The sequence below is a fragment of the Schistocerca americana genome, chromosome 3, assembly GCF_021461395.2.
Source record: "Schistocerca americana isolate TAMUIC-IGC-003095 chromosome 3, iqSchAmer2.1, whole genome shotgun sequence".
NCBI classification, from domain to species: domain Eukaryota; kingdom Metazoa; phylum Arthropoda; class Insecta; order Orthoptera; family Acrididae; genus Schistocerca; species Schistocerca americana.
Window position 1 is genome coordinate 781,259,347 of NC_060121.1, and position 14,481 is coordinate 781,273,827.

The 14,481-nt window shown below is 41.9% G+C and overlaps 2 protein-coding genes across 2 annotated transcripts in view; both read right to left on the reverse strand.

Annotated features, from left to right (window-relative positions):
• LOC124605815 (deoxynucleoside triphosphate triphosphohydrolase SAMHD1) overlaps positions 1-4,786 on the reverse strand; it is a 355,281-nt gene extending 350,495 nt beyond the window's left edge. Inside the window, exon 1 of the mRNA XM_047137726.1 lies at positions 4,685-4,786. The gene's annotated coding sequence lies outside the window, so the exon portion shown is untranslated. The remainder of the gene's footprint in view (positions 1-4,684) is intronic.
• Positions 1-14,481, reverse strand: part of LOC124606401 (putative mediator of RNA polymerase II transcription subunit 12) — a 509,903-nt gene that overhangs the window by 104,324 nt on the left and 391,098 nt on the right. The window contains exon 6 of the mRNA XM_047138381.1: positions 4,685-5,981. Within this exon, the coding sequence (XP_046994337.1) occupies positions 4,685-5,981 (1,297 nt within the window). The remainder of the gene's footprint in view (positions 1-4,684; positions 5,982-14,481) is intronic.

The window sequence follows — 14,481 nt, forward strand, 5'->3', positions numbered from 1 at the left end:
GCAAACTGGCTGACACTGACGGCGGCGGTGCACAAACGCTGCGCAGCTAGCGCCATTCGACGGCCAACACCGCGGTTCCTGGTGTGTCCGCTGTGCCGTGCGTGTGATCATTGCTTGTACAGCCCTCTCGCAGTGTCCGGAGCAAGTATGGTGGGTCTGACACACCGGTGTCAATGTGTTCTTTTTTCCATTTCCAGGAGTGTAGCTACGGTATGGCCGTTTTTCCAATGGAAATGCTAATGGCCGCTACGCCAAGGACTATCTCTGATAAATAGAACCCAAGATATGGCCCTCTGAAAAATCATTTTCGCGCGGCGTTTGGAACATATTGGTACCATCCACGGACCTATATCGGGTGAGGCCACTTTCTCCCGAGTGTCTACATGTTCAAGTAGAGGGAGTTGCTCACCAACGAGCTTTGGACAAAATAACTGCGTTTCGCAACGAGACTATTCCAGAGAATGAATATGAAAGTTATTTACTGTTGTTTGAATTTTAATTTTCCTTTTAAATCAGCAGACTTATTTAAAATGGGCAAGAGACGTTTAATGACGATATTTGTTTTCGCATTCCACCTAGAATGGGATCGCTATAAATGGCATTTCAATGTTTTATTAAGCATGAATGCTGCAGCAGTCCTACGCATTTGGCTGAAGGGGACGAAGATGGAGATACGACTACGACGACGACATCATACTGTGAAGACTATCGGATTTCTGTGTTGGAAGTCATTCGGAGCCTACTCCTGTATACTGATGCCATATCCCAGGATATTATTCAGTGTGTCCACGAATGACTTGCTCACAGTGCTTGCATAGCAAGGAATATCTAAATCTGGATGAGGGGACGGGGATCATAGTCCTGCACTTCCTATAGTCCTGCTTAACCACTACGCCGACACACTAGGCGAGAACCGTCAGAGTTTACACGTGGAACGCCCACAGCTGAGCCTAGAGTATCGCTCCACCCTACTGCGACAACATTACCTTGGCCAGAGTTATTCATCCATTGCGTTTACGTGAAGTTTGATTATATGCGTGCAGACCCATGGTATTTGCCCTACTACCAATTCGCGCGGTGTTGTATGAAGACGAAGTGGAATAATACTGTGGATAGGGGCACAACGAACGACATGATTTACAGAGTTTTTGGTGAGGTCTAGGAGGACTATACGAACGAGGTCGACAGTTCCTTCTTTCCTTTAATAATCGAACGATTAAAAAAGATGAACTGATAACTTGATCTTTGCGGGATTGTGTGAGGCAAGGAACTGCGTAAATGCAGAGGACTGGAAAGATAACTTCAAATGGATCAGAACGATTGGAGCAGGGTTTTATAGACCTCGCCTTTTGCTGTCGATCATGGCGGCCACGCGTTTTTACGAAGACAGCGTGGAACCAGAAGCAGGTGAACATTTGATCTGGCGTGTAGCTTAAAATGAAAAATTGTGGATGCTCTAAACTCGTTATTCTGTAGTACAGGAATGTCCTCTTCTGACATCTGATTTGACAGCCTGGCGTTATGGCCGATGCTTTCCATTTCATTAATGTTCATGCTCGTACTCATAGCGCTGTAAGTTTGCTCCCAAGGTGTCGTATCGCTAATGACACGACCAGTATGCTTTAGCGGCAAATCCTTTTCAGTAAGCGTTTCATTCTCTTGGAAGACACATTTTAACTAAGCTAATACATCACACAACTATTGCACAGCTGATGATAGCTGTTCTCGAAGAGCAGAAAAAAGTTGCCAAGGATCTCATCAATAATCTCATGAATTCAGACGGGACGCAGTGTTGGTCGTTCGTGGTGACCGAGCAATGTAGAGACGTACATTAATTACAGTCTGCTACACTAGTAGGAAAGTTTCATTATGTCTTAGTACTTAGAGTGCAATTATACAGGGTGAAAAGTATTTAAACCGACAAACTCTGGTAGGTTGTAGGGGACATCAAATATTTTTCCCTAATGTAATTTTTTCTTATGAGGAGTATTTAAACCGGTAGAGGAAGATTTATCTGGCAACAAATTAATTAAACCAACAAAAAAGTCCAGAAGGGACAATCTGGGGATCGAGCAGACCATGGTACAGGACCACCTATGCCAATCCACGTTTCTGGGAACCGTCGGTCCAGGAATCGACGCACACGACGACTGAAATGTGCCGGCGCCCCGCCATGTTGGAACCACATGCGTTGTCTTGTAGGGAGCGAGACGTTTTCCAGCAATTCTGGCAATGCTCTGGAGAGGAAATTGTAATAGTGCCTGCCATTTAATGGCCCAGGTAGCAGGTGCGGCCCAAGTAAACAGTCCCCAACAACACCGACCCACACATTAACGAAGAACCGCACTTGATGAGCGCTAGTAACTGTGGCATGTGGGTTATCCTCACTCCAAATATGCGAATTGTGCATGTTGAAGACTCCATCACGCCCGAACGTTGCTTCATCGGTAAACAACACAGAGGATGGAAATGTAGGATGCATTTCACAGTGTCCCAGGTATCACTGCGAAAACTGTGCTCTGGGTGTATAATCAACTGCTTTCAGGTTGTGGACACGCTATAAGTGAAATGGACGTAACAATTGCTCTCGAAGGACTGTTCTTACATGCGTCCGATTCATCCCCATGTTACGTGCAATTGCAAGAGTGCTGATTGAAGGATCCCGCTCCACATGCTGCAAGACAGCTTCCTCAAATTGCAACGTACTTACTGTGCGACTGCGTCCCTGTCCATGTAATTTGCTAAATGACCCGGTCTCACGCAGACGTTGGTACACAGCACCAAAGGTCGCATGATGCGGGATACGGCGATTAGGATATTGTTGTTAAACCCGCTGTGCAGCTCGTCCGCTGTCGCGCGCTACGTAGTACGCACCAAGCATTTCAGTGTACTTACTCCATGTGAATCGCTCCATTAATAAACAGAGACAATGCGCAACTTCACTGGTGGACAGCAGTTGCCTACAACTGAAGAGCGTAATACGGCCTCCACCGGTTTAAATACTCCTCATAGGGAAGAATGACATTAGGGAGAAATAACATTAGGGAGAAATATTTATTTCGATGTCCCCTACAACCTCCCTGAGTTTGCCGGTTTAAATACTTTTCACCCTGTACACACTATGTGATCAAAAGTATCCGGACACTTGGCTGAAAATGACTTACAAGTTCGTGGAGCCCTCCATCGGTAACGCTTGAATTCAATATGGTGTTGGCCCACCTTTAGCCTCGATGACATCTTCCATTCTCGCAGGGATACGTTCAATCAAGGGCGGGAAGGTTTCTTGGGGAATGGCAGCCTATTCTTCGCGGAGTGCTGCACTGAGGAGAGGTATCGATGTCGGTCGGTGAGACCTGGCACGAAGTCGGCGTTCCAAAACAGCCCAAAGGTGTTCTATAGGATTCAGGTGAGGACTCTGTGCAGGCCAGTCCGTTACAGGGATCTTATTGTCGTGTAACCACACCGCCACAGGCCGTGCATTACGAACAGGTGCTCGATCGTGTTGAAAGATGCAATAGCCATCCCCGAATTGCTCTTCAACAGTGGGAAGCAAGAAGATGCTTAAAACATCAGTGTAGGCTTGTGCTGTGATAGTGCCACGAAAAAAAGCAAGGGGTGCATGCCCCCTCCACGAAAAACACGACCACATCGTAAAACCACCGCCTCCGAATTTTACTGTTGGCATTACACACGCCGGCAGATGAGGTTCACCAGGCATTCGCCATACTCGCACCCTGCCATCGGATCGCCACATTGTGTACTGTGGTTCGTCACTCCACACAACGTTTTTCCACTGTTCAATCGCCCAATGTTTACGCTCCTTACACCAAGAGGGGCGTCGTTTGACATTTACCGGCGTAATGCGTGGCTTATAAGCAGCCACTCGACCATGAAACCCAAGTTTTCTCACCTCCCGTCTAACTGTTATAGTACTTTCAGCGGATACTGATGCAGTTTGGAATTTCTGTGTGATGGTCTGGATAGATGTCTGCCTATTACACATTAGGACCGTCTTCAACTGTCGGTGGTCTCTGTCAGCCAACAGAAGAGGTCGGACTGTACGCTTTTGTGCTACACGTGTCCCTTCACGTTTCCACTTGACTATCACATCGGAAACAGTGGACCTAGGGATGTTTAGGAGTGTGGAAATCTCGCGTACAGACGTATGACCCAAGTGACACCCAATCACCTGACCACGTTCGAAGTCCACGAGTTCCGCGGAACGCCCCATTCTGCTCTCTCACGATGTCTATGACTACTGAGGTCGCTAATATGGAGTACTGGGCAGTAGGTGGCAGCACAATGCAACTAATATGAAAAACGTATGTTTTGGGGGCGTCCGGACACTTTTGATCACATAGTGTAAATTTATTTCAGTATATTGTATTTTATTTAAAGGAATATTTTGTATGATGTCAGTGTAAACGAAAAACTTACTTTTCACTGATCGTCTCCCTTAATAAGGAATTCTCGAGTGTCAGAGACAATGTGTCATTCACAACAGTCCGAATTATTTGCATCTTAACAGTAACGAAGTGGTGAGAACATACCTGTTCACTCAGTGAACAGTTAGTGCTAATGCAGGTCTGTCTTCTTTCGTGAAGTCACGTAGAATTGTAATTCATGAGAACAGTATTATTATAGGCTGAAAAGAAATTTATCACATACTTGCTTAAATACTTACTCGGCTTGACCTTGCCGAGTATCGCAGTGGTTTTCCTGCTGCTGTTGCTGCTTTTTCTGTGACACCTGCTGTGGAGTCTGCTGGTGGAGCTGAGAGGCTTGGTGGTGGTGCTGTTGCAGAGGCAGTTGCTGATGGGGCGACGGAGGCGGTTTCTGCTGTTGCTGCTGCTGCTGCTGGTGCTGCTGCTGGTGCTGCTGCTGCGGCGAAGACTGTTGGTGATTCTGTGGTGGTGATTTGTGATGCTGTTGATGTGCTTCTTGGGTATTTGGCGAAGACTGCTCGTGGTATTGAGAGGGCTGCTGTTGATATGGTGATGGTTGATGGTGGTAAGGGGATGGGAGCTGGTGATAAGGTGATGACTGCTGGTGGTGTGATGACTGTTGGTGATAAGGTGATGGCTGCTGGTGATACTGTAGGCTCTGTTTCTGAAGTGGCGATGGCTGCTGACGGTTCTGTGGGGCCTGTGGGGGTGATGGGAGTTTGTGATCCTGAGTGTCCTGTTGGTTAAGTGGTGATGACTCTTGGCACTGTTGTAGTGTTGATGGCTGCTGGTGATGTTGAGGAGCCTGTTGGCTAATTGGTGATGGCTGCTGGTGATGCTGAGGGGTCTGTTGCAGTGGTGACAGTTGTTGGTGATGTTGGGGGGGCTGTTGGTGTATTTCTGATGGCTGCTGGTGGTGTTGAGCAGCCTGATGATGAGGTGGCAGCTGTTGGTGATTAAGTGGGGACTGTGGATGTGGTGAAGCTGCTTGTTGGAGATATGGAGATTTCTGATGGGGTGAAGGTTGTTGGTGGTGGTATGGGGACTGCTGATGTGGTGAAGGTTGCTGGTGATGGTATGGGGACTGCTGATGTGGTGAAGGCTGCTGTTGATGGTATGGGGACTGCTGATGTGGTGAAGGCTGCTGTTGATGGTATGGGGACTGCTGATGTGGTGAAGGTTGCTGGTGGTGATATGGTGACTGCTGATGTGGTGAAGGTTGCTGGTGGTGATATGGTGACTGCTGATGTGGTGAAGGTTGCTGGTGGTGATATGGGGACTGCTGGTATGGAGAAGGCTGTTGGTGGTGATACAAGGGCTGCTGATGAGGTGAAGACTGTTGGTGATGCTGTGTGTGCTGGTACTGCTTCTGGGGTGGTTGTTCTTGCTGATCTTTTTGTTGTTGCTCTTGTAAGTGGTTCTGCTGCAGTTGCTGTTCTTTCTGTTCCACTTGTTGTTGCCAGTGCTTTCTGTCATCCACTTCAACATCCATTGGCCGTCGTTTAGCGCCGTTCTTTTCCTTTGACCCGGAAATTCCTAAAAGACAAAATGATTCATTTTACTAACCATGATACATCATACCTGTAAATATAGGAAGTGGGTATGGAAAGTAAAAATCTCTCTATGATGTTTATCATTAGTATTTTAGAGCTACTTTTAGTACTGTTCCACGTGACAGGACGCAGGACGAATAAGGCAAATAATACACAATGAAATCATCATACAAAATGAAAGAGAGGTACTTTTGAAATGCTTTATAGTACATATTAATTCCGCAGCGGACCGGCACTTACTCGTGCAAGTTTCAGTTATTTCACAACACCCAATCGAAATTTCTGGAAGTGTAAAAAAACAGAACTCAGCGTACACGTCACAAATACGTACTTTTATACTTTCTTTGCAGGCTATAAATAAGTTCCTGTGATATTCTGCGTGGCGGCGATGTTCTTACTTTCTTTGTCACTTTCAGTTCGGATTTTTCATAGCTTTTAGGTAAATCTGAGACTAAGTTCGTAACTACTTATTAAGAAAAAGTTAATCTTTTCTGTGACTCATTCATTAATAGTATAAAAGGTCGCACAATACGAAGCACTATTTCCAAAAATCACATAGTTGAAATTAAACATTTTACTAACCGATTTTTGCCCTGCATACTACTCAGATCGGATAATGTACGAGGGTCATTCAATAATGAGACACACAAATTGGTCTGGAGAAAAAAAGTGTGTGTCTCCAAAACAATACTTTTTCTACTTTTCAAAATAATCCCATTGAACATTTATGCACTTGTTCCAACGGGTTGCAAGCTTTTTTATTCAGGCTGCAAATAATTCTTTATCTTTATGTTTGAACCAATTTCCCACAAACTTTTACAAGCCCTCGTTATCCTGGAACCCCTGTCTACGTAATGCACCAAACAAATGGAAATCACTAGGTGCTAAATCAGGACTGTAAAGGGGATGAGGCAGTATTTCCCAGCCCATTTTGTCGATGGTTTCACGGGTTAGTTGTACAATACGAGGATGTGCGTTGTCTTGCTGGAGAATCACACCTCTCCTCTGATATTCAAGAAGTCTCTCTCTCATGGCTGGCTTCACCTTGTTTAAAAGCAAACCCGAGTAGTATTGGCTGTTCATTGTACGCTGCTCTTCGAGATAATCACAAAAATACGGATCTTCAGCATCCCAACACACCGTCAACATGACTTTCCCTGCTGATGCTTGGGTTTTTAATTTTTTCTTGACAGGTGAGTTGGTGTGCTTCCACACCATGCTTTGTCTTTTTGATTCTGGCTCAAAATAGTGAACCCAAGTTTCATCAAAAGTTAAAATTTTGCTGAGGAAGTGCTCACCTTCTCTTTCATAACGCTCCTTTAGCTCTGTGCACACTCTCAACCTTGTTTCCTTGTGTAGCCGCGTCAACTCCTTTGGGATCCATCTTGCACATGTTTTGCAATACTTCAGCTTGTTACAGATAATGTTACGAACTGTACCAGTACTAATTGAACCTTATCAACTAGCATCTCCAGTCACACGGCGGTCGGCACGAATAATGTCGTCAATACGACTTCCAAGTGAGGGACTTGAAACTGCAACTAGTCGGCCAGAGCGGTGTTCGTTAGTCAGTGAGTCGCGACCATTTTTGAACTGCTCTACCCATTTGTAAAAAAATTACACGATTCATAAAACCTTCACCACAAACTTTAGACATTGTACACTATATATTCACTGGTTTCTCGCCTACAGCAAGTAAAAACCGAACAACAGAACGTTGTTCAATTAATGTGGACGTTTCAAGCGGACTCGCTATCTTGAAATGTATTTTTGAGGTTATAAACAAAACAATGTTGATACATCAGCTGATCAGTGCTCGTCCCTAGTGATGCCCACTTAAAGCCATGAAAGTATCAAGCTTGCCCTGCTAACAGTATTTTCCTAGGACAATTTGTCTCTTAATTATTGAAGGACCCTCGTACTTATCGAAAAATTTCCATATATATATATATATATATATATATATATATATATATATAGAGAGAGAGAGAGAGAGAGAGAGAGAGAGAGAGAGAGATTTGACATCTGTGTCGCTTTACTGCGTGTCGGTGCGTAATGCTTTACAAAAGTCTTCAACTTTTGCTTGAGCAAGCAGCAAAGAATATTTGTAATAATGACCAATGTTTGTTCGTGGGAGATTAAATTCAAGGATGGAAGTATGACATGGGTACGAACAATCAGGAAAATACTGACTGGAAAGTTAAAACGGAGATTTCCACAACGCTATGAGTTTAGGAGCTTATGTCTTCGATGGTGAATGTTCTGAACAAATAATCAAAGAATTATACTTAAATCGAAGCAGCACAACTTATCAACTTAAATGAAATAACACTGAAAGAAACAGCGTGGAACTCCTACGCACAATGTTAGAGTCGCTACGTGCAGTGATATGTTTTCATTGATCGGACTGAAAGGCAAGTTAGACAGTCAAACGAGAAAAGAGTGTTGTGAGAGGTACGCTGGACATGGAGGAAGACGACATCTGTGGTGAGCATCCACGTTTCCATGCTTCGGTCATGGATTCGTTTTCGGACGCCTCTTTTGGAAACAATGAACGAAGTTCCTTTAAATCGTTGAGATTTGGACCAGATGGAGTAGTAAATCGACGGTGACCTGTTCAAAAGCAACTTTCTGGCGTTTACCGGTACTGGTTTCGGGAAGCACGGAAAGAAGCCTGGTTGGCCGGAGACCTCACTCCTCTCGAAATGGAGTCAGTGCCTTAACAAGTTCGTGACTGGCGCTCAAGATCGTCAGTATGAGCCGAGAGGCCGTACGGCTGACGCTTTTAAGCGGGTGAATTCTTGTGCTAAACACTGCGAATGTTTTCAGCTAAGAAAACATGTTTACATTAGCAACTAAAAAAGTCTAAAGACTCATTATCTTGCCTTCCAAATTATCTTTTCCTTGGTTTTTCGCAATGTGCATTGTTTTAAATGACGGCTAAATGACTATACTGGGACCTTTTCACGTGAAGAAGAGCATAAAGCAAGAAAAATTGATGGACCCGTAGTTACTGATTGTACTTTACGAACGAGTATAAGTTCGGTGGCAGGAGGAACAAGACTTTTGGTCAGGTGAACACAGGGTATAAATACAAAATCAAATAGAGCTAATGCAGTAGGAGGTTCAATAATGAATAAAAAATAGGAGTGCGGGTAAGCTACTACAAACAGCAAAGTGAACGCATTATTGTGGCCAAGATAGACACGAAGCCCACGCCTACTACAGTAGTACAAGTTTATATGCCAACTAGCTCTGCAGATGACAAAGTAATTGAAGAAATGTATGACGAAATAAAAGAAATTATTCAGAAAGTGAAGGGAGTCGAAAATTTAATAGTCATGGGTGACTGGAATTCGAGAGTAGGAAAAGGGAGAGAAAGAAACGTAGTAGGTGAATATGGATTGGGGGTAAGAAATGAAAGAGGAAGCCGTCTGGTAGAATTTTGCACAGAGCATAACTTAATCATAGCTAACACTTGGTTCAAGAATCATAAAAGAAGTTTGTATACATGGAAAAATCCTGGAGATACTAGAAGGTATCAGATACATTATATAATGGTAAGACAGAGATTTAGGGACCAGGTTTTAAGTTGTAAGACATTTCCAGGGGCAGACCACAATCTATTGGTTATTAACTGTAGATTAAAACTGAAGAAACTGCAAAAAGATGGGAATTTAAGGAGATGGGACCTGGATAAACTGACTAAACCAGAGGTTGTACAGAGTTTCAGGGAGAGCATAAGGGAACAATTGAAAGGAATGGGGGAAAGAAAGACAGTAGAAGAAGAATGGGTAACTCTGAGGGATGAAGTAGTGAAGGCAGCAGAGGACCAAGTAGGTAAAAAGACGAGGGCTAGTAGAAATCCTTGGGTAACAGAAGAAATATTGAATTAAATTGATGAAAGGAGAAAATATAAAAATGCAGTAAATGAAGCAGGCAAAAAGGAATACAAACGTCTCAAAAATGAGATCGACAGGAAGTGCAAAATGGCTAAGCAGGGATGGCTAGAGGACAAATGTAAGGATGTAGGGGCTTATCTCACTAGGCGTAAAATAGGTACTGCCCACAGGAAAATTAAAGAGACCTTTGGAGAAAAGAGAACCACTTGTATGAATATCAAGAGCTCAGATGGAAACCCAGTTCTAAGCAAAGAAGGGAAAGCAGAAATGTGGAAGGAGTATATAGAGGGTCTATACAAGGGCGATGTACTTGAGGACAATATTATGGAAATGGAAGAGAATGTAGATGAAGATGAAATGGGAGATACAATACTGCGTGAAGAGTTTGACAGAGCACTGAAAGACCTGAGCCGAAACAAGGCCCCAGGAGTAGACATTACATTATAACTACTGACGGACTTGGGAGAGCCAGTCCTGACAAAACTCTACCATCTGGTGAGCAAGATGTATGAGACAGGCGAAATACCCTCAGACTTCAAGAAGAATATAATAATTCCAATCCCACAGAAAGTAGTTGTTGACAGATGTGAAAATTACCGAACTATCAGTTTAATAAGTCACAGTTGCAAAATACTAACACGAATTCTTTACAGACGAATGGAAAAACTGGTAGAAGCCGACCTCGGGGAAGATCCGCTTGGATTCCGTAGAAATATTGGAACACGTGAGGCAATACTGACCTTCTGACTTATCTTAGAAGAAAGATTAAGGAAAGGCAAACCTACGTTTCTAGCATTTGTAGACTTAGAGAAAGCTTTTGACAATGTTGACTGGAATACTCTCTTTCAAATTCTGAAGGTGGCAGGGGTAAAATACAGGGAGCGAAAGGCTATTTACAATTTGTACAGAAACCAGATGGCAGTTATAAGAGTCAAGGGGCATGAAAGGGAAGCAGTGGTTGGGAAGGGAGTGAGACAGGGTTGTAGCCTATCCCAGATGTTATTCAATCTGTATATTGAGCAAGCAATAAAGGAAACAAAAGAAAAGTTTGGAGTAGGTATTAAAATCTATGGAGAAGAAATAAAAACTTTGAGGTTCGCCGATGACATTGTAATTCTGTCAGGGACAGCAAAGGACTTGGAAGAGCAGTTGAACGGAATGGACAGTGTCTTGAAAGGAGGATACAAGATGAACATCAACAAAAGCAAAACGAGGATAATGGAATGTAGTCGAATTAAGTTGGGTGATGCTGAGTGAATTAGATTAGGAAATGAGACGCTTAAAATAGTAAAGGAGTTTTGCTGTTTGGGGAGCAAAATAACTGATGATTGGCGAAGTAGAGAGGATATAAAATGTAGACTGGTAATGGGAAGGAAAGCGTTTCTGAAGAAGAGAAATTTTTAAATATCGATTACAGATTTAAGTGTCAGGAAGTTGTTTCTGAAAGTATTTGTATGGAGTGTAGCCATGTATGGAAGTGAAACATGGACGATAAATAGTTTGTACAAGAAGAGAATAGAAGCTTTCGAAATGTGGTGCTACAGAAGAATGCTGAAAATTAGATGGGTAGACCACATAACTAATGAGGAGGTATTGAATAGAATTGGAGAGTGAGGAGTTTGTGGCACAACATCACAAGAAGAAGGGACCGGTTGGTAGGACATGTTCTGAGGCATCAAGGGATCACAAATTTAGCATTGGAGGGCAGCGTGGAGGGTAAAAATAATAGAGGGAGACCAAGAGATGAATACACTAAGCAGATTCAGAAGGATGTAGGTTGCAGTAGGTACTGGGAGATGAAGAAACTTGCACAGGATAGGGTAGCATGGAGGGCTGCATCAAACCAGTCTCAGGACTGAAGCCAACAACAACAACAGATAAATGAAAGTGAGCGAGAGAAAGATGGCTGGAAACTAAGACTTCAGGTACTTAGCACTTGAATCACAGCATAGTATCATGGGCACAAATGAGTTTTGTGACATTGCAGTATCGTAAAAGGTGGCCAGTATGATGATAAATATTTGCTAGTCAACAATGGCAACAATAAACAAGCCACTGAAATTTTCGTCCTCTTAATAACAAACCAGTGGATCTCCTCAGGCTACACTTGGAACACAAAATGCTTCAGCGCGTCGCTGATAAAAGAAAGACAGTTCAGAGAATATTTTTCTAAACAAACATATAAAAACAGGTCTAGAATCCATCGCTGGGAACGTGGAAGCATATAACAACTACTGAAGATATCTAAAATTTGTCTGTCCAACAACAAGAAAATGTGTACTTTTGTCACCAAACGTGTTTCGTTTTATTGATATAGTGGTGGTATTTTATGTCCGATTTTCGTTCACATCAAGGAGTGTTGTCTGCCTACACAATTTTTGGTATTTACTCATGGCTGTTCTTTACTTAGTCCCACATCGCTTTGCTGCATTATACATTTGTTGATGTGAAACGTGACAAAATATGGTACCACTACTGTTAGCACGCAAATTAAGAACGTAACAATTCGACTTTCTGAGAATTTCTTTAAATGTAAAAATACCGGAAAAAAACCTCTTCTTTGAAAATTCATAAAAGATTACAAGTTTGGGCAAAGGAAGTTATTACCATCTTATGTTCATTCCAGTTAGCTAAGAACCCCGCCATCTAACTACCCAAAACTTAATATTTAAGTTTGTTGTATTAACTTTAATAGTTCGTAAGTAACACCACCATGTACAGTATTTGTGGATCAAAATTATGAGAACCAAATTTTCTTTTACAAACGCTTATTTTTTGTCAGGTTACCTTCCATTCGGAAAGTGGATGCACTCAGCGACTCAATGTGAATCATAAATTATAGAGTGCAGCAGTCAGTCATCCTTTTTAGATTTTATTATGCAAATCCAGATTTCGGCTAGTAGCTAGCCATTCTCAATGCTAAACATACAAGAAGTACATAGTCAGATGTTATAATAAAAAGTTACAGCTAATGGCATAACATATGGTTTATATATTACATACCGCTATTTTTTATTCAATGCATGTAAGTCCCTGTTGTTCAGACGTCTGTCACAGTTCTTCGAATACTACTGTATGTAGAAGGCAGGCTGTGTGGAGAACACATCGGTTGGTTGTACGGCGCCCTCTATATGAACTACGTATATAATATTTAAGGGAAGAAAGACACTTCAAATTTACATGGGAATTTCATAAAATAAAAACATAAGTAAAATTATTATTTTGCTGTCCGACTTATTTCATATTTACCGGTAAATACAGAAAAGATATATAAGAAAACATCAGAAAATTTCCGGGTTCCACTCCTTATGAGTCAGTTGTTTTATTCTTGAAACATCTAAGTAACATCAGATGAGTAAAACCCTTTTTTTTAAAAATTGTTTATAAGACACAAGAAGGCACATGCTATATACAACAATTAGAGTTGATTTGATTTAAATTTCTATCTTTGACCCAGGGGGAACGAAGTAGCTCCTACTGTCTTGCCAATATGTAGCAGCCTTTAGCATAATATTGTACGGGTATGACGGTTATAAGTTTGAACCTGCAGAACTTTCTCCATGGTATGTTAGCTCAGATGCATGTACATTGTTATTAACAGCAATTCAGTGTGTTGGTTTTATTGTATTTATAAGAAAAATCGGTTTGAAGTGACAAAGAGGCTAGTACCCTCTACATCTGTAACGGAATAGCCCAGCTACACCAACCATCCATCTGGCTGACATTTGGCGCCATCTATGAACTATTTAGCAAATAAGAGGAACAATATACCTGTTATAATGTTTTAATAAAGAGAGAAAAATAATACGAAGATAAAAACATTTTAATCAGATCAACTGTAATAGTTGTATATAGCATGTGCCTTCTCGTGTTATAAATAATTTAAAAAAAAAAGGATTTACCCATCTGACGTTACTTAGATGTTTAAAGAATAAGAAAACTGACTCACAAGGAGTGGAACATGGAAATTTATATACATATTTAACGGCAAATATGAAATAAGTCAGAGAGCAATATAAAGAATTTTACTTATGTTTTTAATTTATGAAATTCCCAAGTAAATTTGAAGTGTTTTACTTTCCTTAAATATTATGTACTTAGTTCATATAGAGGGCACCATACAACAAACCAACGTGTTCTCCACCTTCTGTATACAATAGTACTGTGACTGACGCCCGAAGAACAGGGACTTACATGCATTGAAAATAGCGGTATATAATATACAAACCATATAAATTATGCCATTGGTTGTAACTTTTTATTATAGCATCTGACTCAGTACTTTGGTATTTTTAGCACTGAGAATGACTACTAGCCGAAAACTGGATTTGCATAATAAAATCTAAAAAGGACGACAGATTGCTGCACTCTATAATTTATAAGCTTATTTTTTGGTAATGTCTCTTTGTCACGCCCTCGAATACTCTAATACAATCTGAAGCACATACTGGTTCCCTTTCTCGTTTTTGTATACTAGTGATTGCAGTCCTGCTTGTGCGTGGTGCCTCTTCCTGGCGTAAAGTTTACAACAGTCAGTTAAAAAAAAACTTAAGTTTGAACATAGGACTGAAGCCCCCATTC